Source organism: Cutaneotrichosporon cavernicola (assembly GCF_030864355.1).
Source record: "Cutaneotrichosporon cavernicola HIS019 DNA, chromosome: 5".
In the NCBI taxonomy this organism is placed as follows: Eukaryota; Fungi; Basidiomycota; class Tremellomycetes; order Trichosporonales; family Trichosporonaceae; genus Cutaneotrichosporon; species Cutaneotrichosporon cavernicola.
In genome coordinates this window covers 2,436,212-2,463,092 of record NC_083397.1, presented here as the reverse complement: position 1 = coordinate 2,463,092, position 26,881 = coordinate 2,436,212, and the positions used below count along the sequence as shown (strand labels likewise).

The following is a 26,881-nucleotide window of genomic DNA, read 5'->3' as shown; positions in this document are numbered from 1 at the left end:
TTACACTCCATCAATATCGACTCGCCATGGCTCCCAAACAGCAGAGTAATTTTGGGCTATCGAACGGTGCAAAGAAGCCCATGCGGAGCATCCAGAAGACCGAGGACCTACTCAAGCACAATGTGCATGCAAAGCGGCGGGGTCAAGGGAAGGAACGGGGCGTGCTGAAAGGCCTCCACGACCTGGTAAAGAGTGGGTAGCTTGGGCATCGAGAACTAGCAAACTAACGACCCAGCGTCGAACAACCTACCCGGATTTGTCTCTGTCGAGCGGTTTGCAGAGGTAGACTTTCAGGTCATGGATGTAACTGACAGCAGACACGCGCTCTGGAAATCGCCGCCATGCAGAACGCAATCAAGGCTGCTTCTGCGTTCTGCTCATCGCGCGCTTTCCAATCGCTTCCGAGGCACCTGCGTCGCCGCGCAGCTAGTCATAATCCGCGCCGCGTGCCGAAACGTCTGCGGAGCCGCGCTGCCGCCGAGATTGACCCTGGAGATATGACAGACAAAATCCACCGCAAGAAGGCCAAGCTGCGCGCACGCGGAGACCTGCGAGGACGCAGTCGCACGCTCCAATTGCGCGCGCGACAGGGTGGGTTAATCTGGGTTACTTTTAGCTCACGCAGTACACAAACGCTGGCTGGGGTCGCATATCTTCCACGCGAAGCGATTCCACATGGCTAACATCTGGGGTTATCGCCTGGGAATGACCCCGACGCTTAAGGGCTTCCGCGCGGCATACCGTGCCGCGCGTCGGCGCGCGATCATGCAGGATACTAGCTTCGTGGGAGTTATAGAGCTGCAGGGCACTCAGAAGGACATCATCGCCCTTCTCTCAAAAGTCTCGGCGGGGACGTTCACGGGCAATAAATACGATGGAGGGATGCGCGTGGCCCATATCTCCGCCTATCATTTTGGCACGTTCCCTCTAGGTCTCATCGGCCCGGTGGACGTATTGTGGCAGCCTGCCAGGGAGGACAAAGGCCGCACTGTCTGGCTGCGGGTGCACCCCTCCATCTTTGACGAGGTGTGGGAGACGATGACGACTGCGATTTCGGCACACTCAGACGAGTTCGGGGCCCTTCTTGTTCACGACCTGCGTGACACACTCGAGTCTTTCGAGATCACTGGGCCCCTGGCAGGACAGGTACTCAGCCGTTCGATGCGGATCTGCAACTCCGAGCCCGAGGACAAGAAGCGCGCTCTTGCGTCTCTCCTTCACGGGGACCCGGCCGAGTGCCCAGACGGGATGATCGTGGGCTTCAAGGTGTACGACCCTCGGTTGTCGTGAGTCTTGTCCTATTTTGTCTCTGACAACAGTTATCCTCCTGCGCGCATACAAGAGACCCCCACCTTGATCCAGTCCCCCTGGGAGACTCTCCAGACTCCTAAGGGAGTGTCAACGGAGCTGTGGGATGCCGATGTGCGCACACCGCTTTCGAAGCCGCGGTGGAAAAAGTCAGATCTCGACGCGCGCCGGCACCAGCTCGACGTGCCAGGTACTCGGCTCTCCGCAACAGTAAACGACGATCGTGTGCCTGTTATTCTCATTAAGAACACTGTGCAGAGCCAGACCCCAGGACAAGAGGCTTCGGGCTTCCATAGCTGGACACTCCTCATCCCGCATGGGTGGTCGATGGCGTTCCTCCCGTCGTTTGTCTACTGCAACGCTCGCTTGGCTGGTGTTGTGGAGCGCCGCAACCGGTGCCGCGAGGCTGGAGTTCCCTCATTCCCCGAACACTACTCGTCGGTCTGTCACGCGTCTGACGCGTGGGAGGCGCAACAATCTCAGGTAGACCAGGTGCGCTGGCTCCGCAAGCCGCCAGGTAAACGTCCCGAGTTCTCGGTGTTAGGGACCCGGTGGCCCTTCCGCCCAGTGTGGGCTGAGGTGCTGGGGGTAAGTTATGGACCCACGATAGCAGCTGACGAGAAGGATGCTGGAGTGACCTCGGCTGAGGAAACTGCCACGAATGGTCAAGCCGAGCTCCGAACATGGCTGTTTAACCCCGCCCTTGCGCCTTGCGTCGCAACTCTCGTCGCGGCCGAGGACCCGGCTGTTCGCCTTCTGGAGTGCGTGAACGTCTTCCGACAGCGTCGCGGAATGTCGCAGCTGCCACTGTCCGCCACGCAAGAGCTCTTCACCAGCGCTCTCTGCCAGGTTCAGGTTGAGATGATCGGGCGCGGCTCGCCATCCGACATGGCGACGATCACCGAGCTCGACGCGGCTGAGCGGAACATTTGGCTTAACGCCCACGCCCAGGACCAGAATACGGCAGTACAGCATAGCGGCGCGAGCGAGCTGCTGAAGCTGGGCGAGGAGCACAGCGACAAGGGTGTGATCGGCTTTGTGACAACCGGCAACATCTCGCTCACTCGCGGCGAGGGACATGGACTTGGTATGGTTTCACTGGCCGGTTACCACCGCCTCCTGGTTGCTGCGCGTCAGTCCCCACAACCAGAGCTCGCAGTCGTCAAGATTAAAAACCGCGACGGACACATCTTCCGCCTCGCGTCGCTCACCCTCGTCCAGTGATTGTACCTCGCAAATGGCGCTCGTGCTGCACCGACGGGGTCGCTGTTTATAGCACCTTTCTCCCATTATGCATCATCGTAATTGACAGTACAGCGGGCCGAAGAGTAATATGTCAGCTGGGCGCACATATCCATTCGATTCATAGCTGTCCAAATTGTCCACAACCGCACCTCTCGTGAGTAGACACGAGTATATATGAGCCTCTTCGAGACAGAGCCCCCCTCACCAACGTTATATTGTGGTGGAGATGAGCGTGGGATGAGCATGTTGCAGCCCAGGGCCAAGTGCGAAAGCAACTCGTCCGCATCTCATTGACAGCCCAGCTAGCGATGTTTTGAGAGCTTGGCGCTTGGTGTTGCTTGTGCGGAGTGGATGATGTGTGATGTAGATGTCAGTTCAGCCCACTTGGCTAAATCGACTTGATTGCTATCCCATCCAGCTAAGGAGCGGTCATGCTGTGCGTTGTATTCATATTCAGTTGATGGCAAGAGGCAAGACAAGTCTCAGACTTGACGACTTGACGACATGTCTGGGGAGCATCAAACAAAGTGTTGGTCGTTAGCAAACATCCACTCCACCCACGTCCTCCAAGTCATGAAGCTGGTCAGCGGTCAAGTTGCACGTTCTCCAAGAAGCAGTGTCAGTAATATAGCAGTGCGAGTTTGAACTGGATGCTCTGTAAACACTGATTTGTCAAGTGTGGAGCGATCAAACCAAAGTCAGTCGCCAAAAGTGACAACACGGAAGCAGATTGCAATGGTGATTTGGTAGTTTAGGCACCCCACATTAGCGCGCCTTGTATCTCAAGAATGCTTGGATTAATGGATTAGGCTTGATTAACTTGATTAGCGCCTTACATCTCTCTTGTCAACAACAAACCAACTGATCTTGGATCTCCATCCACCCCTCGTCATGAGTCACCTGCCAGTCATCGCAGTGGTCGACGACGAGATCGTGCGCGCGACGCATGGATTGACAGATTTAGTGTCGCGACCAACCATTGTGAGCATAGCGCTGGGCGGAGCTTGGTAGCATTCTGACACGCGCAGGAGGTCAAGGCCTGCTATGGTGTTCCCAAGACATCCAACGGGGTGGACGTGGGCGGCGACGTCACGATGAACGGGACGCCACAACTGAACCGAGCAGACGTGCTCGTAGGCGAGGCGCTCGACAAGGCATTGGCGGACAATTCAGACGCGGTCGAGGTCAGGTGGCCTTTTGCGCCCGAGGACAAGATCGACTGGGAGGGGCGCGAGATTGTCCTCCTCCAGATGTACGCAATGCTCAACATCAAGCCGAATAACAATACGCACCCTCTCCTCCTCGTTCCGCCAGCATCATCCCCAACCCTGCCCCTGTCAGAGCAGGAGCTCTACACTCAGATGGTGTTTGAGAACCTGAACGCGCCGCAGCTCGCACTGTTCCCAAACTCGATCGTTTCGCTGCTCGGGCTGAACACGACGACAGGCATTGTTCTGCACATTGGGCGCAGTACGTCGACTGTGGCTGTCGTCTTTGACTCGATCGTTAGGTGGGAGTGCGCCACATCCGTCGACATTGGCGAGCTGGACTGCGAGTCTCACCTCGAGAAACTCCTTTTTGCAGACGAGTGGCTCGACAAGGAGTTGAAGAAGGCAGCTGGCGTCGAGTCCTTTGGCCCGGGACAGAAGGGCAAGTATGTTCGTGAGATACGCGAGTTTATCTTCGCCGAGTGCACCGGCGAGGACATCGAGGTGCCTCTCCCAAAAGGCGCCGGACAGAAGACTGTCGAGGTGGCTGGCAAGGCAGAGAAGGAGGACGAGGGGTTCGACGTCGCGAAAAAGTGAGCTTTGGCAGTCTGAACGTTGCTGACGACAGGCTGACAGCGGATGTCGCGCCCCCCCCGCAGATCGCAAACTCGCACAAGTCGAAGAAGCAACAGGCGCAAATGTTGGCAGCTGCGCAGTCCAAGGCGCAGGCTGCGGCTGACGCGGCCGTCGCAGCGGACATTATTACCATCTCGATTCCCTCGTTGCCCAATAAGGAGATTGTCGTCGGGCAGGTACGCCACCGTCTCGCCGAACCGCTACTCAAAGGCAAGATACGCGGCGGCGACACAGTGTGGGAGGCGATCGGTCGCGCAGTGGAGAACTCGGCACTCAACGGCTATGAGCGCGTGGCGGTATGGGACGGGCTCGCGATCGTGGGCGACATGGCGCGGTTCAAGTCGCTTCCCATCGCCATCGCGACGTACGTCAGTCCGTATCTCCTATCCTCGTCGGACCTGCCATCAGACTCGCAGCCAGGACGCGTCAAGTTACTCTCGATACCGTGAGTTGGTGTTCCGTATCCTTAACTGACTCCCAGAGAATACTTTGCCAACTACAAGGGTGCGACGGTCGACCTTGCACCGTTCATTGGCGCATCCATGGTTGCCAAACTTGCGTTCAATGAGAGTCAGGGTAAGCACTATGTGTCCAAGTTGGACTACAACTCGCACGGTCCATCGTGCATCCATGGCGTGTGGCCAGAGGCCCAGCAGCAGTAGAGTAGAGATGTATCGGTTATTGTAACGACTGGGGTCAATGACAACCCCTGTCATGTCCAGCAGAGCGGACCAGTTGGTGTGAGACGCGGCCCTCATGTACTTTAGCCGCTCTTTGCCAGGCCATTCTGCTACACACACACCGTTGAAAGGCTGAACGCACCACGGCAAAGGTAAAACAAAAGTTTGGAGTAAATGCGATTCATGAAGCTTTAGGAGTACAGATGCGGCTGACTGGGGACAACGTCTACAAACTCTCTAATAGTTGAGAGTCTCGACCATCTTGTCGAACACGCGGATGACGTCTGGCTGGTAGAACTTTTCGTACGCGAGGGGCACGGGCACGTCCCACCCGCTGACAAGCCCGATAGGAGCCTCGAGGTGGTCGAACGCGCGGCGCCCGACCTCACCAGCAATGTTGTTGCCGACACTTCCGCTCTTGCCTGCCTCGTGGACAACAACCATGCGTCCAGTCTTCTTGACCGCCTCGGTCAGTTCACCGAGGGGAAGAGGGTTGATCGCGCGCAAGTCGATGAGCTGGATAGAAGGGGCCGGGTTAGGCGGACGGAGGCGCTCAGGCAGGAACTGCACCAGCTGGGGAGGCGGGTTGCGGAGGAGCTCGATCGCGCGCAACGTCGTGTACAGAGGCGTGCCGTAAGACACGACTGTAAGGTCGGTGCCCTCCAATATGGTGTCTGTGGTGCCAAGGGGAAGAGTGTAGTCGTCCACGGGAACTTCCTCAATGGCAGCACGGTACAAAACCTTGGGCTCGAAAACAATGGTCGGGTTGGGGTCGCGGAAAGCGGCAAGAAGGACACCCTTGGCCTGGATGGGCGAGCGCACAACCGCGACCTTGAGACCATTGGCACCAAGGAAGAAGCCCTGCGTCGTTAATCGCTGCCTGGATAGAATATCATGTAAGAGGACTCACTTCAGGGCTCTGAGAGTGGTAGAGGCCACCGTGCCCGACACTCATGACCGGGGAGCGGATAGTAAACGATCCTCCCTTGAGAGGGTAGTTGCCTCCTGAAGCGTAGCGCTGCTTGGCCGCCTCGTTGACGAGCTGGTCAAAGGCAGGGAAGATATAGTCACCGAACTGGATCTCGGCAATGGCAGTCGAACCCACACTCGCCAAGCCGATACCAAAGCCAGCGATACCCTGCTCCGTGAGGGGCGTGTTGAACACACGCTTCTCCCCTAATCGTCAGTAACTTGAATACATGAAGAAAGCGGTTCCCTCACCAAACTCGTCAGCAAGACCCTGGGTGCAGCGGAAGACACCGTGAGCCTTGACGTCCTCGCCGAACACAAAGGACCGGGGGTTGACGGCAAGCTCCGTGCGGATAGCGTCACGCACGGCCTGGTGCAGGTTCATCTTGCGAGTCTCACGACCCTTGCCAGATGGGCCACGAAGACCATGGCCGTCCGCAAAGCGAAGTCCCTGGGTCGCGAGTGCCTAATGCGTCAGACTTTTGCATGTCATGCCAGATCTTGCAACAAGCTCACCTCCTCGGGAGTGTTCCTCAGCAACTTGCTGCTGCCAAGCGAGGGCTCGAGCTCCTGGGCAGTGGCCTTGGACACTGCGCCGCGAGCACGCTGGCCGTCACGGTTCTTCTGCAAGCGGGTTTCGGATGGGTCGTCGACCGAGGTGGCTGCACCACGGCGGCCAGCCACAGTGTAGAGTCGGGGGAGTGCGCGAGCAGCGACTGCCGCACGGCTTCCACGGACGAGCAAGGGCATGCTGGGCGACATGCTGGCTGGTACAACAGGCTGGAGTCGGCAAAGTTGCAGTCGAAAGAGATTGTAAGTGTTGATCTTGGGTCTATCTATCGACAGACTAGTATATCTGTATGGAGAGTCACCTGCCGCTGCGGGTCATGCATCATGGGTCAACCAAGGTCCGGGCCGGCGCGGTGCTTGACAGTTGATGCATGGAATACTCGGACCCTCGGCTTGATCGGCTTGATCCAGTTGGCAAAGGGCCCCGCGTTTGCCGTCGTTGAATTGCCGCTTTTTACCTAATATAGCAAAAGAGTCAATCCAAACCTAAGCCCCTCGGCGTTCAAAAATGCTTCCATGTGAAACGAGGGCCCCACAAAAGATCACGTGGTTTGGATATGTCTTGCAGTCACTTGCATTCCGCCACATCCGGAATTCCTCAGGCCTCCATTGCATGGTAGGAATGATCGACGGGAGCAATTGAAATGACGCCATTACTCTTGCCATGGGCCTCTGACAATCTTTATGGCTGTTAGGATTGGGGACACTGTCTGCAAAGGATGCAAATGAACAGGTAGTGAGAACTATTGAGGATGAATAAAAAATTATTTGAAGAAGAGTGCAGTATTAGGGATCAAAAGGATATGTCCTTGCGTTCCTTCTGTTAATCTGTGGAAGGATGATACGGATTGTGGATCCTGTGGTGTGTGTATGTGTGACGCAGGTACGCAGACAACATCTATCATAGGGCTGTGAGGCGCGCCCCTCTCCCCCAACCCCAGGCCAAGCCCTCAAGTCGTTTGACATGGCCACCCATGCATCCATCTGACTGGAGACTTAATACTAAATAGCAGACTTGATGACACCTTTGCACTGATCCGCTGTCTGCTCGGACATTGGATTCGACCAACTGGCTATATAGAGTCGAATCAGAGACGGGCAGTGAGTGATCTTGTGATCTGTTGAGGATCTGAGGAGCTGAGGAGAGGAGCGTACTCGAAAGGATCAAATACCAAATGGTGCCTTTGGTGCGTTCGGCCTGTTGATTGGCGAGGCCCGATTCTCTTCAAGCCGACCACAATGGTCGTTGTCAGGGTTTAGTTTACAGTAAATGAGGTCCTTGTCAAGTATGTACGTATATGTACCATACTACTGTTAGAACAAATGCTCGTCCTGTTATAATGTATGACTGCCCACCTTGAAGCCTCTCATTGTTAGAATTAGGCAAACATGGGTGGGGTGAATGGGCAGCAGTTGTAAATATGACTGACGACGTTTCGGCCAAAGGGCTTGCAAGGCTTGCAGCTTGCAGGCTGCCGGCGGGTGGGCCTGATGTCCTGTTGTCCTGTGGGCCTGTGGGCCTGGGGGGGATGGTATTTCAGGCACAGGTCTCTTTCAGGTTGCCATAAGTGGAAAGTTGCGTCCAGATGATTGCAGATGATAGAGGGCAAAGGGCCAAGTGATTGAGGGTACGGAGGAGCAAAGGGCGAAATGGGCATGGAGTGTAAAAGGGACCAAAAGGGCAAACACGTCATACTCGTCACTTGAATCACCTGAATCACCTGCCTTAGTTGCTACCTTTTTTGGTTCAACCTCAATCGATCGTCATATTGTCATTACCTTTGTCTCTTGTCCCCTTATACCGTACTATTATTCCCTTCCCCCACTCAAATGCTGGTAGCTGGTAGCTGACCACTGAACAGCGCCTAATAGTCCTTTGTCTTGTGGTTTCGTTGTCATATGGTATGGTAACCTAGCCTGTTGGTTGTCTCCTTCCAATCCTCCCTCCTACTGGCTTCTCATAGGTCTACTGTATCAAGCCATCTCAAACAAAGTATTAGGTACTACAAAGTACTGACTGGGTACAGAGTACTTGACACTTTGTATGACCAGTACTTTGTACCAAGTCCCCTCTAGTTCCAGACCTTCCCTCCTCGCCCTCCTCCCTTGCTCCCCCACACTCACCCTATCCCAAGTCATCATCCCCTCTCCCCCCCCACGCTCAATCCTCAACCTACCTCATTGCCCACTCTCGTAGATCCATCACCATCCATCACCATCACCATCACCATCACCATCACCTTCACCATCACCTTCTCCTCCTCTACACCATCACCACTACACTACACTTCAACTCACACATCACCATCAACAACAACTCGTCTCATCACCACCTCTGTCCTGCATCCACTTTCTCATTTCGTCCTTTCTTGTGTACCGCTTGCACCGTTTCCCTCGACTCCGGGGCCGCAATCTACCTGTGAATACCCGACCGCATTTCCGCCCTTCCATCTGACCTGACGAGGACAGCCTCGATTCGCACACCGAACGCCTTGAAACTTCTTTAATCCTCAAGACCCACTACCCTTGTTGCCATGTTTGCAAAGGTGTCTGACAAGTTCCACCAACGTCGGCAGGCATCCAACAAAGGCGGGCCTCCTTCGCCGTCAACCCAGACGTCGAGTCTCGGCCGTCAGACGTCCAATCCTCCGGTGCAATCGTCTCCAGTGCAGGCGCAGTCGCCGCCTCAAAGCGCCCCAGTCCAGGCTCCCAAGCCGGCTGCGGACACCTCGGTTCCCATGGATGTTGAGGGGTGAGCATCTCCCGGTTCCCCAGAGTCGTTTGCATATGCTCACCTTCAGCCAGCAGTCTCCGCCCATGTCGTCAGCCACTGGAACATCGATGTCAACTACGTCTGCTACCACTCAACCAGCTATCAACACCGCCGCGGCAGGGCAGACTCAGGAGCAGGTGCAGTCCAACCGCAACAACAGCATCGAGATGGCCGATGTCTCAACCCTCTCCATCCAGCCAGACGGCCGCCAAGGTAGCGCTGATGATGATCGCATCCGCGAGAAGGCCCGCGAGGCCCATGAACAGGTGAGTTTCAGACATTTTCTCGGGTATTCATCGTCTAGGCCGCACATGCGCAGGCGAATCTCCACAACGCAGCGCAACAGGCTCGAGTTGCAGCTATCAATGCCGCTGCATCGCAGGCAGCACTCGACGCCTCCAGCCAGACCCCAGGCTCCAGGACGCCAACCAATAATAAGGGCACTCCGCAGACCATGAAGAAGACCGCAGGTCGTTACGCTCTTGCTGACTTTGCCATTGAGAGGACGTGGGTATTTGGTACTGACAGTGTGCTTACCCAAGCCTGGGAACTGGGTCGTTCGGTCGTGTCCACTTAGTGCGTTCCAAGCACAACGGCCGCTTCTACGCTGTCAAGGTCTTGAACAAGGAGAAGGTCGTCAAGATGAAGCAGGTCGAGCACACCAACTCTGAGCGCGAGATGCTCGTACGTGTCCGGCACCCATTCCTCGTCAACCTCTGGGGCACCTTCCAGGACGTCAACAACCTCTACATGGTCATGGACTTTGTGGCTGGCGGAGAGCTGTTCAGCCTGCTCAGGAAGAGCCAGGTGAGCTCGCGAGTCCTTAGCGCTTCAACTGACGTCAGCGTTTCCCCAACTCCGTCGCCAAGTTTTACGCGGCCGAGGTCGCGTTGTCTCTTGACTACCTTCATTCTCTCGACATTATCTACCGTGACCTCAAGCCCGAGAACATCCTACTTGGCGCTGACGGACACGTCAAGGTGACCGACTTTGGTTTCGCCAAGCATGTTCCTGACATTACATGGACTCTCTGTGGCACTCCGGACTACTGTGAGGCCGTTGCCAGTATGTGTGCTGATCAGATAGTGGCTCCTGAAGTTGTGCAGTCCAAGGGTTACAACAAGAGTGTCGACTGGTACGCACTGGGTGTCCTGATCTTTGAGATGCTCGTACGTTTTTGCTGCGTTTGTGGCATCGACTCCGCTTTGGGGTTCGTTGGGGTGACTGACGTTAGGCTGGTTACCCGCCTTTCTTCACGGAGGACGGTAACCCTATGAAGCTGTACGAGAAAGTAAGAACGCAGCAATGAACTTGCTGACGACGAAGATCATTGCAGGCAAGGTCCGCTACCCCACGTACTTTGACCCTCTTGCCAAAGAGCTCCTCAAGAACCTCCTTATTGGCGACCTCACTAAGCGCTACGGAAACCTCCACGCAGGGTCTGGCGACATCTTCGGCCACGGATGGTTCGCTGAGGTCGACTGGGACAAGCTTTACCGCCGCGAGATTCCGGCCCCTTACGTGCCCAAGATCGACGGAGAGGGTGATGCGAGCCAGTACGTTGACAGTCCGGCGGAGAAGAATTACACTGACAGGGCAGGTTCGATCGCTATGCAGAGGCAGATGTCAGCGCGTATGGCAAAACTGGAACCAGTCAGTACGACCACCTATTCGTGGATTTCTAGGCGCAGACGCGATGTTTTAGTGGAAGAGAAGACGGAAATAACCTTGTACCAGCCAATAGTAAGAATGTATGAACGTGAACCGGTCAGTCGGACGTGTTGATAGACCGCGTCCACTTCAACCTCTTTATGTGGCAAGGGCGGGCGGAGGTAAATTGGTGGCAGTCTAATAACACCATTGTTTTGGTGACGTGACCCACATTTCAACTCGAACCTCTGCTTCATCAACCACCTGCCCGTCATATCGCGACCATGGCTGCAACACAGAAAAAGTCAAGATCGACAGTGGCTGAAGGTAACCATTCATATCCGCCATTCTATGCTTGCTACCTCCTCAAGTCGCTGGCAATTCCAAACTCGAAACGAACTTACGTGGGTTGAGAACGCCATCACAGTCCAAAGTCCAAAGTCCAAAGTCCACTGATGCTCAGGTGGGATCGACCCCAAACCCACCAAGGCGAATTAGGCAGCACAACGGGGAACTCAAGCAGGGAGCTTGGAGGACGTCCCGATTTCGCCCATGGGTGAGAATTCGTGAGAATGATGTCGTTAATCTGTTTTGGAAGTCCAGATGCTCGTTTATGGGTGAGTCACCTACCCCAAGTCTCATCCCTAACTGCGCTGCTTCCCCAGCAAGCTTACTGCACTTCAGGTGAGCTTGACATTGTTCCCCGTTTAACCCCCGTTCAGTTTGAATGGGCGTGGCAGAACCCAGACAGATCTCGACATCTGTGGGTCAACGTTTCGAAAGACACAGAATGTCAATACATTTTCAAGAGGGATGCGCGCCGCAACAGTGTAGAGCGGAAGGCAATGTAGGTTTATGATGAGTCTCTGAACTGCATTTTCTGACGCAAGTGCTGCAGCTACTCTTGTTCGAGCTCCACCTTTCATACACTTCCCACTCCATATCCGTTGCTTCTCAAAGGAAACGTTTGACATCGCTTCCGCCGTGGTGCGCCTTCGTGACCCGGGTGTTAGACTATCGGTCCTCTCGGACAAGACCAACCATGGCCTCGTGAAACAAGTCACGCAGCTTGCGCCAGCAGATCCGTCACTCGAGGTTACGTTGGATTTGAAGGGGCTGCTGAACTCGGTGCTTCCATCCGACGAGACTGGCAAAGCTTTCTTGGATCTAAGCGATACACGGTTCCGCACAAGCAAAGTTGTGCTTGGCAAGTGGTCGCTTATCTTCGAGACGGAGGCCTCCTTGCACTGCCATTTGTGCCAGCACCCCATCTCTGACGAGGTACGCAGATGATCTCAAGGCGACTGACTTTCAGGACCATCTGTCGTTCGCCATCTGCCCAGCCCCGATACCGGACATGGGAGAGCCCTGCCTTCACCTAGCGCACCTCACTTGTCTAGCCAAGATTTCAACGCGAGACAGCGGGGCGCTCGAGATTGTCCCGCGCCACAGTCACTGTCCGGCATGCCACGTCCGTACTCCATGGGGAACAGTTGTGCGATCTTGCTTTGGCCGACGAGATGCTGTCGGTAGGTAGAGATCGACGAATGTACTCTTATGTCAATCTGTCACTACACTATGAATGTGTATGTAACATGGGCATCTGTACAATGAGTATCAACACTTAACAAGGCAATGCAAGATATGCAGGAGTGGGCCGAGAGCGGAGCGAGGGTTGGCATAGCGTGCGTGATTCACACGCCGCAGATGGAGGGACGAATCGATTGGCGTCATGTCGTCGTCAAGTCATGTCTGCCTCACAGATGGAGAGTCGGCGAGGTCCAGACGTTCAATCGCTTTCTCAAGCACGCTGGGGTCCCTAGCATCGGAAGCGGAATCATTCCCTTGCCAAGACGTGTTATTGTCCTCCGACTTGTCGGCAGTGAGCTTGTCAGTGGCAGGCTTGTAGGCGGCCGGGGTGGGGGGAGTGGTGGTGTCTGGGGTGTCGTACCCCTCAGCGTCTGCGTCCTCCTCATCCGAGGTCTCGTAGTCCTCATAGTCCAACTGACGTTGTCAGCAGAGTCAATGTATGTACACCCACGTAGTCGTAAATGACGCGAACGATGAGGCTACAGCTGGGGCAGGTTGCGATCTCCTCACCGTCGCGCAGCTGCACCTTTGATATCTCGAAACGGTCGCCGCAGGGACATGGGTAGTGGTAGACCTTTGCCTCGTCGTCCCAAGTAAAGTCTTCGATCTCGAGCTCGTCGTAATAGGAAACCATCGCGAGTGGACGAAGCGCTTACGGCTGTTCGTGCTTGTCGAGTGAGGTATAGTGTTATGGTTGGTGGCAAATTGTTAGGCGGAGAACGTAGGGGGATTGAAAATCGGAGGACGGGCCGATTCACGTGACTTTGGTGGGGTCCCCATGGTTGGATGTCCCCATTTTCTACATGCCGGCGGCTGGAACAGTCCGCCCTCCTTGCCTTCCTCACATGACCCCTTCATGCCCAACGTCACACCTAAAGGATCAGCCCACATCCTACATCCTACATAGTTAATCTACAATTGATACAAAGGCCCCACAACTTTCAGCTCGACATTTCTCTCTCTCTCTCTCTCTCTCCTCCCCTCTCTGATTCTGCTATTCACTTTAAAATGGCATCGCAGACGAACAAGGCTACATCTACAATGCCTGATGACGGTGAGCTCATTCAAACACAAGACGCCGACTTGTCTCCCTTCTCCCTTCGCTTCAGCTGACATCAGGAACCGGCGTCATCCAGATCGATCCTTGGTGCGTGGAGTGGAGGGAGCTCTTATGCCTGGTCTCGCTATCTGGAGGAGGATACCAGCGGGGGGGATACAACTAATCGCCAGGCTCGAGCCCTACGCCCCGGCCATCCGCAATCGCTACACTGAGTACAAGAAGGCCCTCGACTTTATCAACCAGCACGAGGGTGGCCTTGACAAGTTCAGCCAAGGGTATAAGACTCTCGGTTTCACCATCGACGACAAAGGCGGTGTGACCTACAGGGAGTGGGCGCCTGGTGCGACAGAGGCCCGCCTTATTGGCGACTTCAGTGAGTCTGGCAATCCGAGTGCAGCGACTAATACCTCAGATGGCTGGTCGCACACCGCCAACCCCATGACCAAGTCGCAGTTCGGTGTGTGGGAGTGTTACGTTCCTCCCAAGAGCCCGGGTGTGCCGGCCATCCCTCATGACTCCATGCTCAAGATCTCCATGACCACTCCGAGTGGCGATTCTATCGACCGCCTGCCTGCGTGGATCACCCGCGTCACTCAAGACCTGAATGTCTCTCCAGTTTATGACGCGCGCTTCTGGAACCCGCCGGAGGCGGAGACGTACAAGTTCAAGCACGGACACTCGACCAACCCTGTTGATGGCCTCAAGATCTACGAGGCGCACGGTATGTGCCCAGACCCCCGACGGCGCTGATATGCTTAGTCGGCATCTCCAGTCCTGCTCAGCGTGTGACTACATACAAAGAGTTTGAGAATGACGTTCTGCCACGCATCAAGGCCCTTGGCTACAACACCATTCAAATGTGAGCCTCGAGACACAATACACAGTGCTGACACTTAGGATGGCTGTCATGGAGCATGCTTATTACGCTTGTGAGTTACGGCCTCATGCACCTCACGCACGTCCCGGACGTCTGGCTCACTGCGACCAGCGTTCGGATACCAGGTCACGAGCTTCTTTGCCGCTTCGTCCCGCTACGGTACGTCTCACATTCCATGTAGACTCTAACGTGAAGGCACTCCGGAGGACCTCAAGAGTCTTATTGACAAGGCCCACGGTATGGGCATCACAGTGCTCCTCGACGTCGTCCACTCGCATGCATGCAAGAACATTCTCGATGGGTGAGCGTGACCGGAAGTCTCAGAAGTCTCAGCTGATGGGCAGACTCAACATGTTTGACGGAACCGACCACTGTTACTTCCACGAGGGAGCACGGGGCAGACACGACCTGTGGGACTCGCGTCTCTTCAACTATGGCCATCCGGAGGTTCAGCGTTTCCTACTCTCCAACCTTCGTTTCTGGATGGACGAGTTCAAGTTCGATGGTTTCCGCTTCGACGGTGTTACCAGCATGATGTACAAGCACCATGGCATGGGCGTCGGCTTCTCAGGTTGGCCCCGTCCTGTGTACCGTTGCTTACCACAGGTGGCTACCACGAGTACTTTGGAGATGACGTTGACCTCGAGGCTATGACCTACCTTATGCTCGTGAGTGGCTTGGCAAAGGAACGAGATGAGTAGTGACTTACACTACCAAGGCCAACAAGATGATCCACGACTTGTATCCCCATGCCATCACCATTGCGGAGGATGTCTCCGGCATGCCGACGCTGTGTCGCCCTGTTCCAGAGGGTGGTGTTGGCTTTGACTACCGCCTTTCCATGGCCATTCCCGACATGTGGATCAAGATCCTCAAGGAACAGTCGGACGACGAGTGGGAGATGGGCAACATTGTCCACACGCTTACCAACCGTCGCCACCTCGAGCGTAGCGTCGCCTACGCCGAGAGCCACGACCAGGCCCTGGTCGGAGACAAGACGCTGGCGTTCTGGCTGATGGACAAGGAGATGTGTAGGTCGTTGAAAGTCGGGCCTATGCTCACTGGTGCAGACGATTTCATGTCCGTTCTCTCTCCTCTTACCCCGATTATCGACCGCGGCCTGGCCCTCCACAAGATGATCCGGTATGTTGCCAGGAGGTTACGGAGTAATGCTGATTTTGAAGGTTCATCACCCACGCCCTCGGTGGTGAGGCCTATCTCAACTTTGAGGGTAACGAGTTCGGCCACCCCGAGTATGTTGGAAACTCCAGCAAAGAACGTTGATGCTGACAAACAGGTGGATGGACTTCCCCCGTGAGGGTAATGGAAACTCGTTCGCCCACGCTCGTCGCCAGTTTAACCTTGTTGATGACGACCTCCTCCGTTACAAGTTCCTCAACCGCTTCGATGGTGCCATGAACAACCTGGAGAGCAAATATCGCTGGCTGAGCGCGCCTCAGGTTTGTGTTTCGTGCTCTCAAGCTTCTTCCGCTCACTCGCAGGCGTACGTTTCCCTCAAGCACGAGGGCGACAAGGTTATTGTCTTTGAGCGGGCCGGTCTGCTCTTCATCTTCAACTGTGAGTGTGTCACAGCCTTTCTGACCCTGACACCTCTCAGTCCACCCTACCAACTCTTTTACCGACTACCGTGTTGGAGTTGACCAGCCTGGCAAGTACCATGTCGTCCTCAACACGGATGATGAAGCTTTCGGCGGCCACTCCCGTGTCGACGGTTCTGGGGAGTACTTCACCACGGATATGGAGTGGAACGGCCGCAGGAACTTTGTTCAGGTCTACATTCCTTCGCGATCCGCTCTCGTTCTTAGCCTGTAAAGATCTCACTAATGACATGCGAAGATAGTACGAAATTATGCATTTAGACTTGTTTGTGGACTCGAGTTGTATGTACAGAACAGACTCTTGCTGTACTGGAGTGTCCTCGTAAATCTTGTGAACCTGGCACCCACTTGTTCCGGCTTGGGCGACTGCAAGAAGGTCAGACTCCAAAGTTTGCGAAGAGCAGACCTCTGAACAGCAATGCCTTCACGCCGAGCCGCAAGCAGGTCACCAACAAAAGCTCCCCCCGTTAGAGCGTGGGATCCGCGTTGTCCGCGTGAGCCCTTTGTATCCTCCGGGGTCAGGAGATCGGGAGAAGTGGTAAAATCATAGATATGTACAGTGATGGCTCCGATTCTTAAACCATCCGTTTTGTTCATCTCCCTCGAGAGGCTTCTCTACAGCTCCCTCCCTCCCTCCCTCCCTCCCTCCCTTCCTCCCTCCCTCCCTCCCTTGCTCACTCCCTCCCTCCCTTGCTCACTGACATTGGGCAAACGCCTCAACGGGCGAACGCTTCAACGCTTTCTTTACCACAGCAACGCTGCTGCACCATGTCCCTGCTCCAGCCCAGCAGTGGTCACCTGGCCGCAGGGAGGCACCACACGATGCGGAATCGACCACATCCGCAATATAACGCCACAGGGCCGACGTTCCTGGTAACTCAAGCTTGGCCAACTTAAACTATCAGAGTTTTGTGACGTCAGGCTTTACTGGACTCTCTGGATGCCTCTTGAAGACCCGCTCGTCACCCCATCAACTGCTTAGCCTGCCTCTCTTTCTCCATCTCTTACTGACTTGACAGAGACATGAGCTCTTTCGTACGGCTTGCTATCGTCCTGCTGGCGGCAACCGCCAGGGCGTCTCCAATCGCTGTCCGCTCTGGACTCGAGAAGCGCTGGGGCACCTGTTGGGGCTATAACCCTGGAGGCTGCCCTTTCAGCGATGTCGGCACCCACGGCGCCGTTGCTACGGTGAGTACTCGCCTCCGTTGTCGCCAACTAGTAATAGGAAATCGGGACTTGTTCAGCCATCGGCGTGGAAATCATGAGCCAGGGAGGCAATGCCGCAGATGGTGAGTGCGATCAGAGCCCTCTTTCTCCGCGACCTTCCCCCAAACGTTCACTCGGCTCAGGCAGGGACAAGCTCACATATACAGCTATCATTTCGTCTGCCCTCTGTGTCGGTGTCACCGCTGGCTACCACTCGGGTATCGGAGGAGTACGTGACTCGCAACGTCGGTCGCTGTCGCTAACATTCCCAGGGGGGCTTCATGGTCATCCGCTACAACAACGACGACGGCACCCATGCCTACGAGCAGATCGACTTCCGCGAGACTATGCCGGCGGCTGGTAATGAGACTGTGAGTTCGTGTTCCCGGGACCGAAAGGAGGGAGTCAGGCTGGAGCCCTGACGACGACAGATGTATAGCCAGTACGGTGTCAATCAGACGAAGTCCACCATCGGTGGCCTTGCCGTCGGCGTTCCAGGCGAGGTTCGCGGTGAGTTGAGGCATAGCTTGAGACTAACACGCGTTTAGCTTGGAAGCTCCTCCACGATCGCCATGGATCTCTCCCTTGGGAAAAGCTCTTCGAGCCGGCAATCAATGTGGCTCGGAACGGCTTCCCTGTCAACTACGACATGGCTCAGAACCTGGCTGAGAGCAGCTGGATGCTCCAGGACGAGCACTGGTCCAAGGTCTATGCGCCTCACGGTACCCTTCTCAAGGAAGGCGACACAGTCTACTCTCACTCGATCGCCAACACTCTTGAGCGCATTGCTCGTGAGGGCCCAGAGGTCTTCTACCAGAACTCCGACATCGCTGATAACATCATCAAGGCCATACAGTCTACCGGCGGGATTATGACTCACGACGACCTGGCGGGTTACGCCCCTATTCTCCGTGAGACCGCCTCCATTTCTTATCGGTTAGTGACTCCCCCGAAAGTCGCCGCAGTGCTGAACAATAGCGGGAAAAGGATCTTCTCGACCACAGCTCCCAGCTCTGGTGCCATCGTCCTGTCGACTCTCAAGATCTTTGAGGGCCTGGAGGAGCCCGCTGCCAAGACTGTCGAGTCTACTTATCTCACTACCCACTTCCGTGAGCCCCCTAGTCTTCAGTTAATGCTAACCCCAAAGTCGTTGAGGCCAACAAGTTCGGATACGGCCAACGCGCCACCCTCGGAGACCCGGCTTTCACGTCCAATGTGTCCACCCTCGAGGCCTCGTATCTCACCGACGAAGTGGCTGCCGCCGCTCGTGCTTTGATTCCTCGAAACACCACGTACCCGGGCACATACTACAACCCTGCCAACTATGCCCCTGCTTCAAGGGAAGGTGGAACCAGTCACTTGGCCGCCGTCGATGGCAGTGGGATGGCGATCAGCCTGACCACTACCGTCAACCTCCTTTGGGGCTCGCGAGTCAGTGAGTACAATCCCAACTACCGTTTCTATCCCTCCCGCCAAGTACTATTCACTGACGGAACAGTGACTGCTGACGGAATCATCCTCAACAATGAAATGGACGATTTCAGCTCCCCCGGTTCCGTGAACGCCTTTGGCTTCGCTGCCAATCCCATCAACTTCATCCAGCCTGGTAAACGGCCCCAATCGAGCATCGCTTCCAGCCTGGTCGAAGACGAGAGCGGCCAGGTCATCATGGCGACAGGATCCGCAGGCGGCTCGCGGATTATTACGGCCACCCTGCAGGAGTTGTACAACTACCTCGACCTTGGGCTGAACGCAACTGAGTGCACTGGCCAGTGAGTGAGATGAGCCACCTTGTCGAGTGTATAATTAACACAAAACCTACAGCCCGCGTTGGCATGACCAGCTCTCTGGAATCACCTACTTTGACGCACCCGACCCGAACAACCCGATTCCTCTCGTTGGATATGACAATGGCACCGTCGACTACTTCCGCAGACTCGGTTACAATGTGTCGTACCAGGACCCCCGTTCGACCTCGACATCGCATGCAATTGCTCGACTACCAAGCGGAGAGTGGCTCGCTGCCAGTGACCCTCGCAAGCCTGCTGGACGCGGCCAAGCATTCTAGCTCAAACTCTGTAGCCTCATGCGGCAGAGTTCAGAAGTAGGACACTTTCGTATAATATGAATCAGATGTGCTTCTCGTCATGAGTTTAGTACTGGTTGGTCCAGTAAAAACAAAAAAGCGAGTCGAACAATTCATTCCTGCCGACCACTAACGTGTGTTTGCTACGAGTGTCGAGTATAACCCCAAACGCTACCACCGCCTGTTGTGCTGTAAAGACTCCGTCGGCGCCTTCTGCAGCAACAAAGGCCACACCATGCTATCAACACCGGAATTCCAGGGAGTGGCGAGGATCTCACACGTTCAGTACGTGGGGTATTGCCATAGTGCAACGATTTAGAGGCCGTGCACCAGAGCTTCCTTTGAAACGAAGGCGTGTTGCTCAACATTCATTCATGCAATGATTTAGTATCAGATACCTCTGAATCTGCGTTATCGTCTGTAACCACAAGTGTAGGGTTTTCGTTCTCTGCGCTGTTCAGTAACTCTTATTCTTGGATGCCGATTTGGGGATTTGGGGTTTTGGGGTAGGCACAGGAAATTCGTCGAGTTTTCTCTATCTACTCTAAACTTGCTGCTTTTGTAGTTAGAGTTGGTTGGTCTTCGTGGAATGAGGACCGCGGCGTTGGTATCGTTTGATGAGCTGCACTTCATGAACAAACTGTTAACAGTTGTTGTAGACTACTGACCTGACTTTTAAGTATCCCGACGCTCCCATTCGGCCAGACACAATGAACAAGAGTGGTTAGTCGCCATCCACTGTAGTGAATGAAACAATGTATGATAGAGTATGGTATGGCTAGGCGTTTTCGCCGTTGCGTATATAGCTGATGACACATGGAAATGATGTTAGATCTGGCCACCCCTGTAAGGAAGGTCAACGTCTTATCCTGGGAAATATCAACTGTACGGGCAGCCAATATGTCAATTCCAAAAACATACCATGCACCTGCAACAACCTTTTCCATCGCACCCAAGTTGAAATAAACATTACAGGAACTGTTGATATGTGATGGTTAGGTGCAGTCACATTAGAAAGACCTCATCGTTGTGCCTCATTATCCCTTTCCAAACAGAGCGCCAGCCGTCCAAGTTTCATTCAGTCGCGTTCCGTCATGGGAATTGCCCAACTGCTATATAGGGCTTTAAAGATGTGTCAATCACATTCAGTTAGACTCTTGCTCCAACATACGGGGCCCATTGGATGCGTTGCGAAGGGGAAGGCTTTACAGTCACAACTGTACTATATTGCAATGTCGATTGTGTCACGTTGCAATGTAGGTCATGCTTCTAGCTCGGCAGGAGAGTCTGCATTCCGTATACGACCTACGTATTGAAACAATTTCGGCTGAGCTCCGAGTCACAGACGGACTGTGGGAACGGGGGAAACAGCTCCTATGTGCATATTGTAGCCATGAAATTTCCAGGACTAACATTACCACAAGGGGAGATATATCCCACAAGTACCAACAGCACCAAGTAAGTATTACCAGAAGTGGAATTTAATTGCACACCGTGATGTGTGCAAAGCGCAATACAATTGATTTGGGATTTCCCCCCTAACAGCATCGACATAAACGCCACTGATAACAAACCTGTATGTCATCCACCATGCTAACAGTCGTTGTAGCTCAAGCAACTAGCCCTACAACGTATAATTCTCTCCGGTGACGCATCCTAGAGGTTCCCTGCTTCTAGGTGTATTTTCAATACCCAACTGTCATTTCATCACCCAAGCGGAGCGGAAATACTGGAGACAGAGCAAGGCCTTGTTCATATTACTATCCACATCGCAAGTATACGGATCGTCACTTATTTACAATGAGGAAAAAGGATACAGAGATCGGTGTTCAACCAGCCGGCAACCGGCAGCCAGTACAACTGAATGCCTGAGGTAATGTTTATGTGGCCCATTCGATCAGCATCATTAGCAAAACACTTCTTCGAATCGCCTCTACAGGACGGATGCTGACCATTGCCCTGAGATTGCGAACTCTGCCCCGAGTATAACTGTCTCCCATTTTCATTGTGTGCAAGTAATGACGTGAAAGCAGTCCATTTAGAGGCACCATTGATCCTCACTACGAATGAGTCCCCAAGGTACGCAGACTACCATAACGAGGTATGATCATTAAACAGCCTCTTCTCATGTTGAGGAATTTTAGCAACAAGCCCAAGGCTCCGAGGTGTGTTCGGCTTTTCAACTTCCCGGAACGTTAATTTGACGAGTCAAAAGTAAAAAGGACCACCGGAACCAGCTAATCACTACCGCGATCGGGCAATCTTCAATGTGATGATACTGATCATAATGACGTCCTAGCCCGATGTGAGCAGTCTCAACACTCATGAACATTACGGTAAGTTTTCAAATATTCGAGACTTGACACTCTCACCTTCACTTAGTAGTGCAGTGACAGACTGAGGAGTCTTCGGAAAAGCGGTCCTGGACTTTGGACTATCTTATGCTACACACGCAGGTTTTCACGCTGACGAAGCCAGAATCCACCTCTCTCCAAGGATGATCACTTCCGAGCGTTTCCAGAGCGAGGACTCATCTCCCAACGGGTCCCTAAGTATCAACACTCCTGGCAAGTGCGGCTGATGAATGAGGAAAAGTACTCTTATTGTTGTACTGTTCCTCGGAGCTGACTGAAGGTACACCAGCCGAGGGCTATCGAGATTGAGGGCAAGAACGGCGAGCACCTAGGTCGCCAGCACCACCCTATCCGAACCGCTGAGGCTCCCAGCCCCATCTCGAACCCCTGATTCACCGGCCCGAACTGGGGTCTCAGTCTAAATTCAATACAATCGCCATAGAACTGAATTTGGGCATAGCAGTAGCCCCAGAAAGCGCAAGATTATAGAGTGCTATGCGAGCCACTCACTGACTAGCAGATGAATCGTGGCCTGAAGCTCAAAGTTGGGTGAGGAATTGAAGTGTCGAGTGGTCATATCCCCCAATACGTTTCTAGCTGTCAGACGACAGAGGACAGCGGGAGACACTGGCTTCTGAAGGAATGATTGATCTAGGCCTGAAATTGAGTGAGCAATTGAACTTGAAAATAGTCACGAGAGTCTTCCACAACATACATATTGGGGCTGGCCTTTCTCATCCATATGTAGTAACATCTCAGATTGAAGCAATGCTCACATACTGGAATGCACCATTTGTACATACATACTTATGCATTACCACGAACCTTCGCCTTCAACACCTCGATCGTAGCGCGAGCATCCTCGGCCGAGCTATGCCCAGCCACAGAATTATCCTGGATGAAGTAGCCGAGATGGTCCTTGACTCTAGCTGTTAACATGTGACAAGAGCAGCCTCTTAGAATGAGAGGGGGTCTACTTACAGGTCGCGCAGGGCTCGCCGATACGGAGGACCATTGGGGTGAGGAAAGAGCTAGATTGTTAAAACTGGCCACTGGAGTGAGACTGACAATGGCTGTGTCAATAACGCGATCGTGAAGAAGGCGGAGGGCACGAAGGTCGTTTTCAAGCCTCTATGTCAGCGGACAAGCGGTACCAGCTGGACACTCACCCATGGCCAACAACAATCGTCTTAGGACCAATGAACGAGCAGACTGCCTTCCGAACAGCGTTGAGGTCCATGGTAGCAGACTCGAGGTCCTGTTCGACAACGCCGGAGAAGCGGGTGTTGCAATCGCTGGGAGGTCAGAATCCGGTCGGCTTCAGAGCACGCCAAAGGAAGGCCTTACAGTATACGGTGACGTTGACGAACAAGTTCGTCAAGGATGGTCCCTCCGTTTTCATCGACGATTGTGACACGAGCGAGCGAGGAGCCGCTAGCTGTGTCTCGAGACTCAGCCCAGGTCACAATAAGTACTCACAGATCATCTCACAGTCCATTCCGACAATCTCCATGGCGCGTTTGGCTGGAATGGCATGCCGCTCATGTATTTGCTGCGTCGTTTGGTAAGGCTCAAGGGCTGCGAGCTTCGAGTCATCTTCACGGAACGAGAAGACGTGGATGCCGTCCTCACACCCCGGGCCTCCGCGCTCCTTTCCGCAGCACGTGTAGAGCCAGACCCGTCTCCCGTCCTTCCTCTCGGGCCGAGGTCGGCCATAATGGTATACGCAAACGCCCAGTTCGTACGTGACGTTTGGGTCGAAGTCCTTCTTACACCGATCGCACGCTTGTCGCTCTGTGATCTCTGACAGGACGACTGGAGGAGATGACAGCTCCACATTGTCGTAGTCTGGGTAGCCCCATTGAATGAGAGTTGAAGTGTCGTGGCAGAAACCGCTGACTCGGTCAATGGTCAGCTTGCTAGCCCTGGCGGCTTCTGCGGCCTCTGCGGCTTCGCGACACTGCTTGACTGTGCCAATCGAGGCATGCGGAACTGAATCTGGGGGAGATCGGCGTGAGATAGACACCGCGGCTTGGTGAATGGCCATCTTGTACGCCTTGACGTTGCGAGTGGTAGTCGAGACTTCACTTTCTTGGTCGATTGCAGATTCTTGAGCAAGGGAGGGATGGTGAGACAGGACATGGGAGTACTTGAGAATTAGTGCGCACGTATCATGCCATGCTTACCAACTTCTCGAACTGGGTGTAGAGAGTGCGAACTGTCGTCAACATTCCGGCTGATAAATCCCACTCACGAGCTTTCTGGCGATCTGCGATAGGCTGGGGGGAGAACTTGGTCAAGGGAAGTGTTGGCGGGCCAACAGGTCTGGATGTAGTCGGTGCTGATGGTGGCTGCTACGTGAGCAGGAACGAGTGCATCCACGAAGGCCTCACAGGTCGTGATGTTGACGAAGATCCCAGGCGGACCGGAGCCGTGGGGGCCTTCTTCTGGACGGGTTCCTCGAAGCACACCTCCGCGGGTCGTTTGTTGGAGCCATCTCTCACTATTTGCTTGGGAGCGGACGCTGCTGTCGGCGTCGGTAGACGGGTCGACTTGGATTGTTCCTGTTGAAATTGTTCATGTCCTCGTGGCGCCCGACGCGCCGCGGGAATCTCGGAGTGACTGAAAAGACAGGTTGGACGACAGCAGTCCACATCTGGGCAACGGTGCTGGGCGAACAATCCCAGGTTAGAGAACATGTCGGCCGGAGGTGGTTGATGATCTGATGACAGTCGCGAGGCTGGTTGGAACGAGACAAAATGGTAGTCGGGTGGCAAATGGCCAAGCCGTGTGGAGGTGCAGGGTGGAGGCTCTTTTCGGAGTATTGACACACTCCGCTCCTCGAGATGCTCAATCCAAGCCGCGAGAAGGCATGCATATACGTACAACCAACTACTCTGGGGTCCATTACAAAGCTATATCATCCGAACCCATGCCTGCAGGTCGAGGAACGACAGACTTGGCCTTCTCGCATGGCTCAGATCCCGCTCGCCTGGTCCGCTCATTCCGTCGGGATTTGGAGACGACTGTCCAGTCTCCATCTTCTCCGTCCTCTTCCTTGACCGCTTCGAGACTAGAACCCACGCTTCCGTTCTTGGACACCATGACCACGTCGTCGTCGTTGGACTTGTGCTTGCTGCTGAGCGGACTACAGAAGTCGAAGCTTTTGAGCGAAGGTGCGGGACTTGGCGAGAACGGTGCTGTCTCATCGCCGGAGGGAAGAACGCGCGGAGGGGTGTATGTTGAACCGCGACGGGGGCTGAATTCGCTCACCCCTGCAAACACGCCATTACGACGGCGGTCTGTTCGGCGAGGTGAGTTGGGCCGGAGCGGGACGGACAAGGCTGGGCGAATGTACGCTGACATGGGCGTGAGGCTCCTCGAGCTACTGGACGACGACCCTTGACCCGACGACGGAGAACCATTAAGCGGAGCGATCCGGAAGATCCCGCCACGTTCATTCGATTCGCTCTCGACTTTGCGCACAGTCTTTGTGCTCGAGTAGTCAAACGGCGGCAGGGAAGCAGAAACTCGACGCCTTCTAGGCGCGCGGACATTATCGATCTCGTCACATCCGCTGGTGTCGCAGTCCTTGTAGGAGGAGGATGTCACCTCCCGAAGGCGCTTGTCACGCTCCTCGCTGAGATTTCGGAGCTTCTCAACACGACGTTCGTCCATGAGCCAGTTGACAAACTTCTTCCAGCTCTCCTTCTCGGCTGAGATCTTGGACATCGTATCCTCGTCGCCAGCGCCGGGGTGGGTGCGAGCGTACGCCGCAGCTTGTTCACGATTGCCCGCCAAGATATCGAAGGTGGTTGGGTTGAGGGCGTGGTTGTATGCAGTGATAAGCCCAGTTGTGGCCAAGAGAGGCGGAGACGATCGGAGTTCCAACGGTATCAGGCGCGACTTGACAGTCATGGTCCTGAGATTCAGTGGCAGCCTAAGGGAAGGAACTGAGGGGCCGTGGCGGTATCTCGAGGTCGTAACGGATTGTAGAGAGCGCTCGTTCGTAGGAACGGAGATGGGGCAACGAGTCCGCAGTGAACTCACGGTTCGATGTCCTCAGCGTAGACCCGGATGGGATAGAAGTTATTGCCCCTTGGTATTGAACTGCGACCTTGGAAGAACGTCTTCTTCTCAATAATCTGATCATCAACTGGGCCTTCCCGGCCTCCTTACCTTGGCTGGCCACACCGCGCCGCCCTGCAGCTCCACTAGGACCATATCGTTGACGCGAGGAGACCAGCGACGCCACTGGAGTTCCTCATCGGCGTCGAGCTCGAATGCCCTCACTGCTCCAGGATGATGCGACTTGGGTAGAGGGCGCGCGTATGATCCGGAATCTGAAACATTAGTACCGGCTTGCGCGGTTTGGTCTTACCACCATTGGCCGCTGGGTCGCCACCATCACCATCCAAGACCATGCTTCCGTCCGTGAGACCCTTGCCACCGCACGTGAGCTCGTCCATGCTCTTCATGACCAAGTATCGCTTGGAAGCTTCTTCCCACCTACGCATCACAACACCCTCGTTGAGCTTGACGCCAGCCGCAGCCTCGAACTTGGATGTGAGGGACTCGAGGCGACCAAACATCTCACACGCGAGAAGGTCGAGAGCGGCGTCCAAGGATGAGAGGGACGGGGTCGCTGCGGCGCCGGCTTCCGCCGACTTGCGCTTGGGCATTGTTGCGATGACGCACGGTTCGGATAGATGAGTGGCGATAAGGTGGACAGTAAGGAAGACGGGTTGTCGTTTCAATGTGGGAATTAGATGGACATTGTCGGACGGGTCGAGGGGTGCTGGTGAAGAAGGAGAGGAGACAGACCGCGCTGGTATATTGTCGGTGGTCGCTGTCGCCAAGCTTGAAGGATGGCAGTATGGCAAAGCGCGATGATGGGGTGGATTAAATGGGTTAATGGGATAATGGGAGGATGTTTGTAATCGAGCACGTCTTTGACGTTCAGTTAATAATACACAAATCCTATGTATGCAGTAATCCAGCTGTCCGTGCTGACGGATCACATCCAAAAGTTAGGTACGGTGCGGAGCCC

General features: G+C 54.7%; 9 protein-coding genes across 9 annotated transcripts; 6 read left to right on the top strand and 3 right to left on the bottom strand.

The window, feature by feature from the left end:
- Positions 1 to 26: 26 nt before the first annotated feature.
- Positions 27 to 2,532, top strand: POP1 (uncharacterized protein; the record flags this gene model as incomplete). Its single annotated transcript, XM_060602196.1, has 6 exons — positions 27 to 192; positions 236 to 282; positions 318 to 591; positions 626 to 1,286; positions 1,320 to 1,896; positions 1,933 to 2,532. 6 exons carry the CDS (start codon positions 27 to 29, stop codon positions 2,530 to 2,532), a joined length of 2,325 nt encoding a protein of 774 aa, XP_060458614.1.
- Positions 2,533 to 3,444: 912 nt separating this feature from the next.
- Positions 3,445 to 5,059, top strand: CcaverHIS019_0509760 (uncharacterized protein; the record flags this gene model as incomplete). Its single annotated transcript, XM_060602195.1, has 5 exons — positions 3,445 to 3,534; positions 3,582 to 4,354; positions 4,390 to 4,573; positions 4,613 to 4,842; positions 4,879 to 5,059. 5 exons carry the CDS (start codon positions 3,445 to 3,447, stop codon positions 5,057 to 5,059), a joined length of 1,458 nt encoding a protein of 485 aa, XP_060458613.1.
- A 255-nt stretch (positions 5,060 to 5,314) lies between these two features.
- Positions 5,315 to 6,808, bottom strand: CcaverHIS019_0509750 (uncharacterized protein; the record flags this gene model as incomplete). The annotated part of the gene is made up of 4 exons (XM_060602194.1): positions 5,315 to 5,938; positions 5,988 to 6,253; positions 6,299 to 6,512; positions 6,563 to 6,808. 4 exons carry the CDS (start codon positions 6,806 to 6,808, stop codon positions 5,315 to 5,317), a joined length of 1,350 nt encoding a protein of 449 aa, XP_060458612.1.
- A 2,342-nt stretch (positions 6,809 to 9,150) lies between these two features.
- On the top strand, positions 9,151 to 11,537 carry TPK2 (uncharacterized protein; the record flags this gene model as incomplete). Its single annotated transcript, XM_060602193.1, has 11 exons — positions 9,151 to 9,368; positions 9,418 to 9,655; positions 9,694 to 9,896; positions 9,932 to 10,196; positions 10,235 to 10,439; positions 10,476 to 10,558; positions 10,624 to 10,680; positions 10,716 to 10,945; positions 10,990 to 11,042; positions 11,411 to 11,443; positions 11,503 to 11,537. The coding sequence occupies 11 exons, from the start codon at positions 9,151 to 9,153 to the stop codon at positions 11,535 to 11,537; spliced, it is 1,620 nt and encodes a 539-aa protein (XP_060458611.1).
- Positions 11,538 to 11,591: 54 nt separating this feature from the next.
- CcaverHIS019_0509730 (uncharacterized protein) lies at positions 11,592 to 12,332 on the top strand (the record flags this gene model as incomplete). Its single annotated transcript, XM_060602192.1, has 5 exons — positions 11,592 to 11,595; positions 11,638 to 11,656; positions 11,705 to 11,723; positions 11,762 to 11,886; positions 11,930 to 12,332. 5 exons carry the CDS (start codon positions 11,592 to 11,594, stop codon positions 12,330 to 12,332), a joined length of 570 nt encoding a protein of 189 aa, XP_060458610.1.
- Positions 12,333 to 12,785: 453 nt separating this feature from the next.
- DPH3 (uncharacterized protein) lies at positions 12,786 to 13,263 on the bottom strand (the record flags this gene model as incomplete). Its single annotated transcript, XM_060602191.1, has 2 exons — positions 12,786 to 13,043; positions 13,081 to 13,263. The coding sequence occupies 2 exons, from the start codon at positions 13,261 to 13,263 to the stop codon at positions 12,786 to 12,788; spliced, it is 441 nt and encodes a 146-aa protein (XP_060458609.1).
- A 407-nt stretch (positions 13,264 to 13,670) lies between these two features.
- On the top strand, positions 13,671 to 16,399 carry GLC3 (uncharacterized protein; the record flags this gene model as incomplete). Its single annotated transcript, XM_060602190.1, has 16 exons — positions 13,671 to 13,683; positions 13,749 to 13,776; positions 13,860 to 14,062; positions 14,102 to 14,410; positions 14,449 to 14,548; positions 14,587 to 14,618; positions 14,678 to 14,725; positions 14,762 to 14,867; positions 14,911 to 15,137; positions 15,173 to 15,234; positions 15,285 to 15,597; positions 15,637 to 15,709; positions 15,751 to 15,819; positions 15,864 to 16,026; positions 16,069 to 16,144; positions 16,185 to 16,399. 16 exons carry the CDS (start codon positions 13,671 to 13,673, stop codon positions 16,397 to 16,399), a joined length of 2,037 nt encoding a protein of 678 aa, XP_060458608.1.
- Positions 16,400 to 17,208: 809 nt separating this feature from the next.
- CcaverHIS019_0509700 (uncharacterized protein) lies at positions 17,209 to 19,459 on the top strand (the record flags this gene model as incomplete). The annotated part of the gene is made up of 10 exons (XM_060602188.1): positions 17,209 to 17,373; positions 17,411 to 17,474; positions 17,559 to 17,620; positions 17,664 to 17,762; positions 17,823 to 17,901; positions 17,940 to 18,327; positions 18,370 to 18,500; positions 18,539 to 18,826; positions 18,890 to 19,163; positions 19,216 to 19,459. The coding sequence occupies 10 exons, from the start codon at positions 17,209 to 17,211 to the stop codon at positions 19,457 to 19,459; spliced, it is 1,794 nt and encodes a 597-aa protein (XP_060458607.1).
- Positions 19,460 to 22,638: 3,179 nt separating this feature from the next.
- On the bottom strand, positions 22,639 to 26,513 carry CcaverHIS019_0509690 (uncharacterized protein; the record flags this gene model as incomplete). Its single annotated transcript, XM_060602187.1, has 13 exons — positions 22,639 to 22,756; positions 22,813 to 22,862; positions 22,900 to 22,960; positions 23,001 to 23,126; positions 23,179 to 23,275; positions 23,311 to 23,980; positions 24,018 to 24,049; positions 24,086 to 24,182; positions 24,225 to 24,302; positions 24,916 to 25,753; positions 25,882 to 25,976; positions 26,011 to 26,174; positions 26,216 to 26,513. The coding sequence occupies 13 exons, from the start codon at positions 26,511 to 26,513 to the stop codon at positions 22,639 to 22,641; spliced, it is 2,724 nt and encodes a 907-aa protein (XP_060458606.1).
- Positions 26,514 to 26,881: the final 368 nt, after the last annotated feature.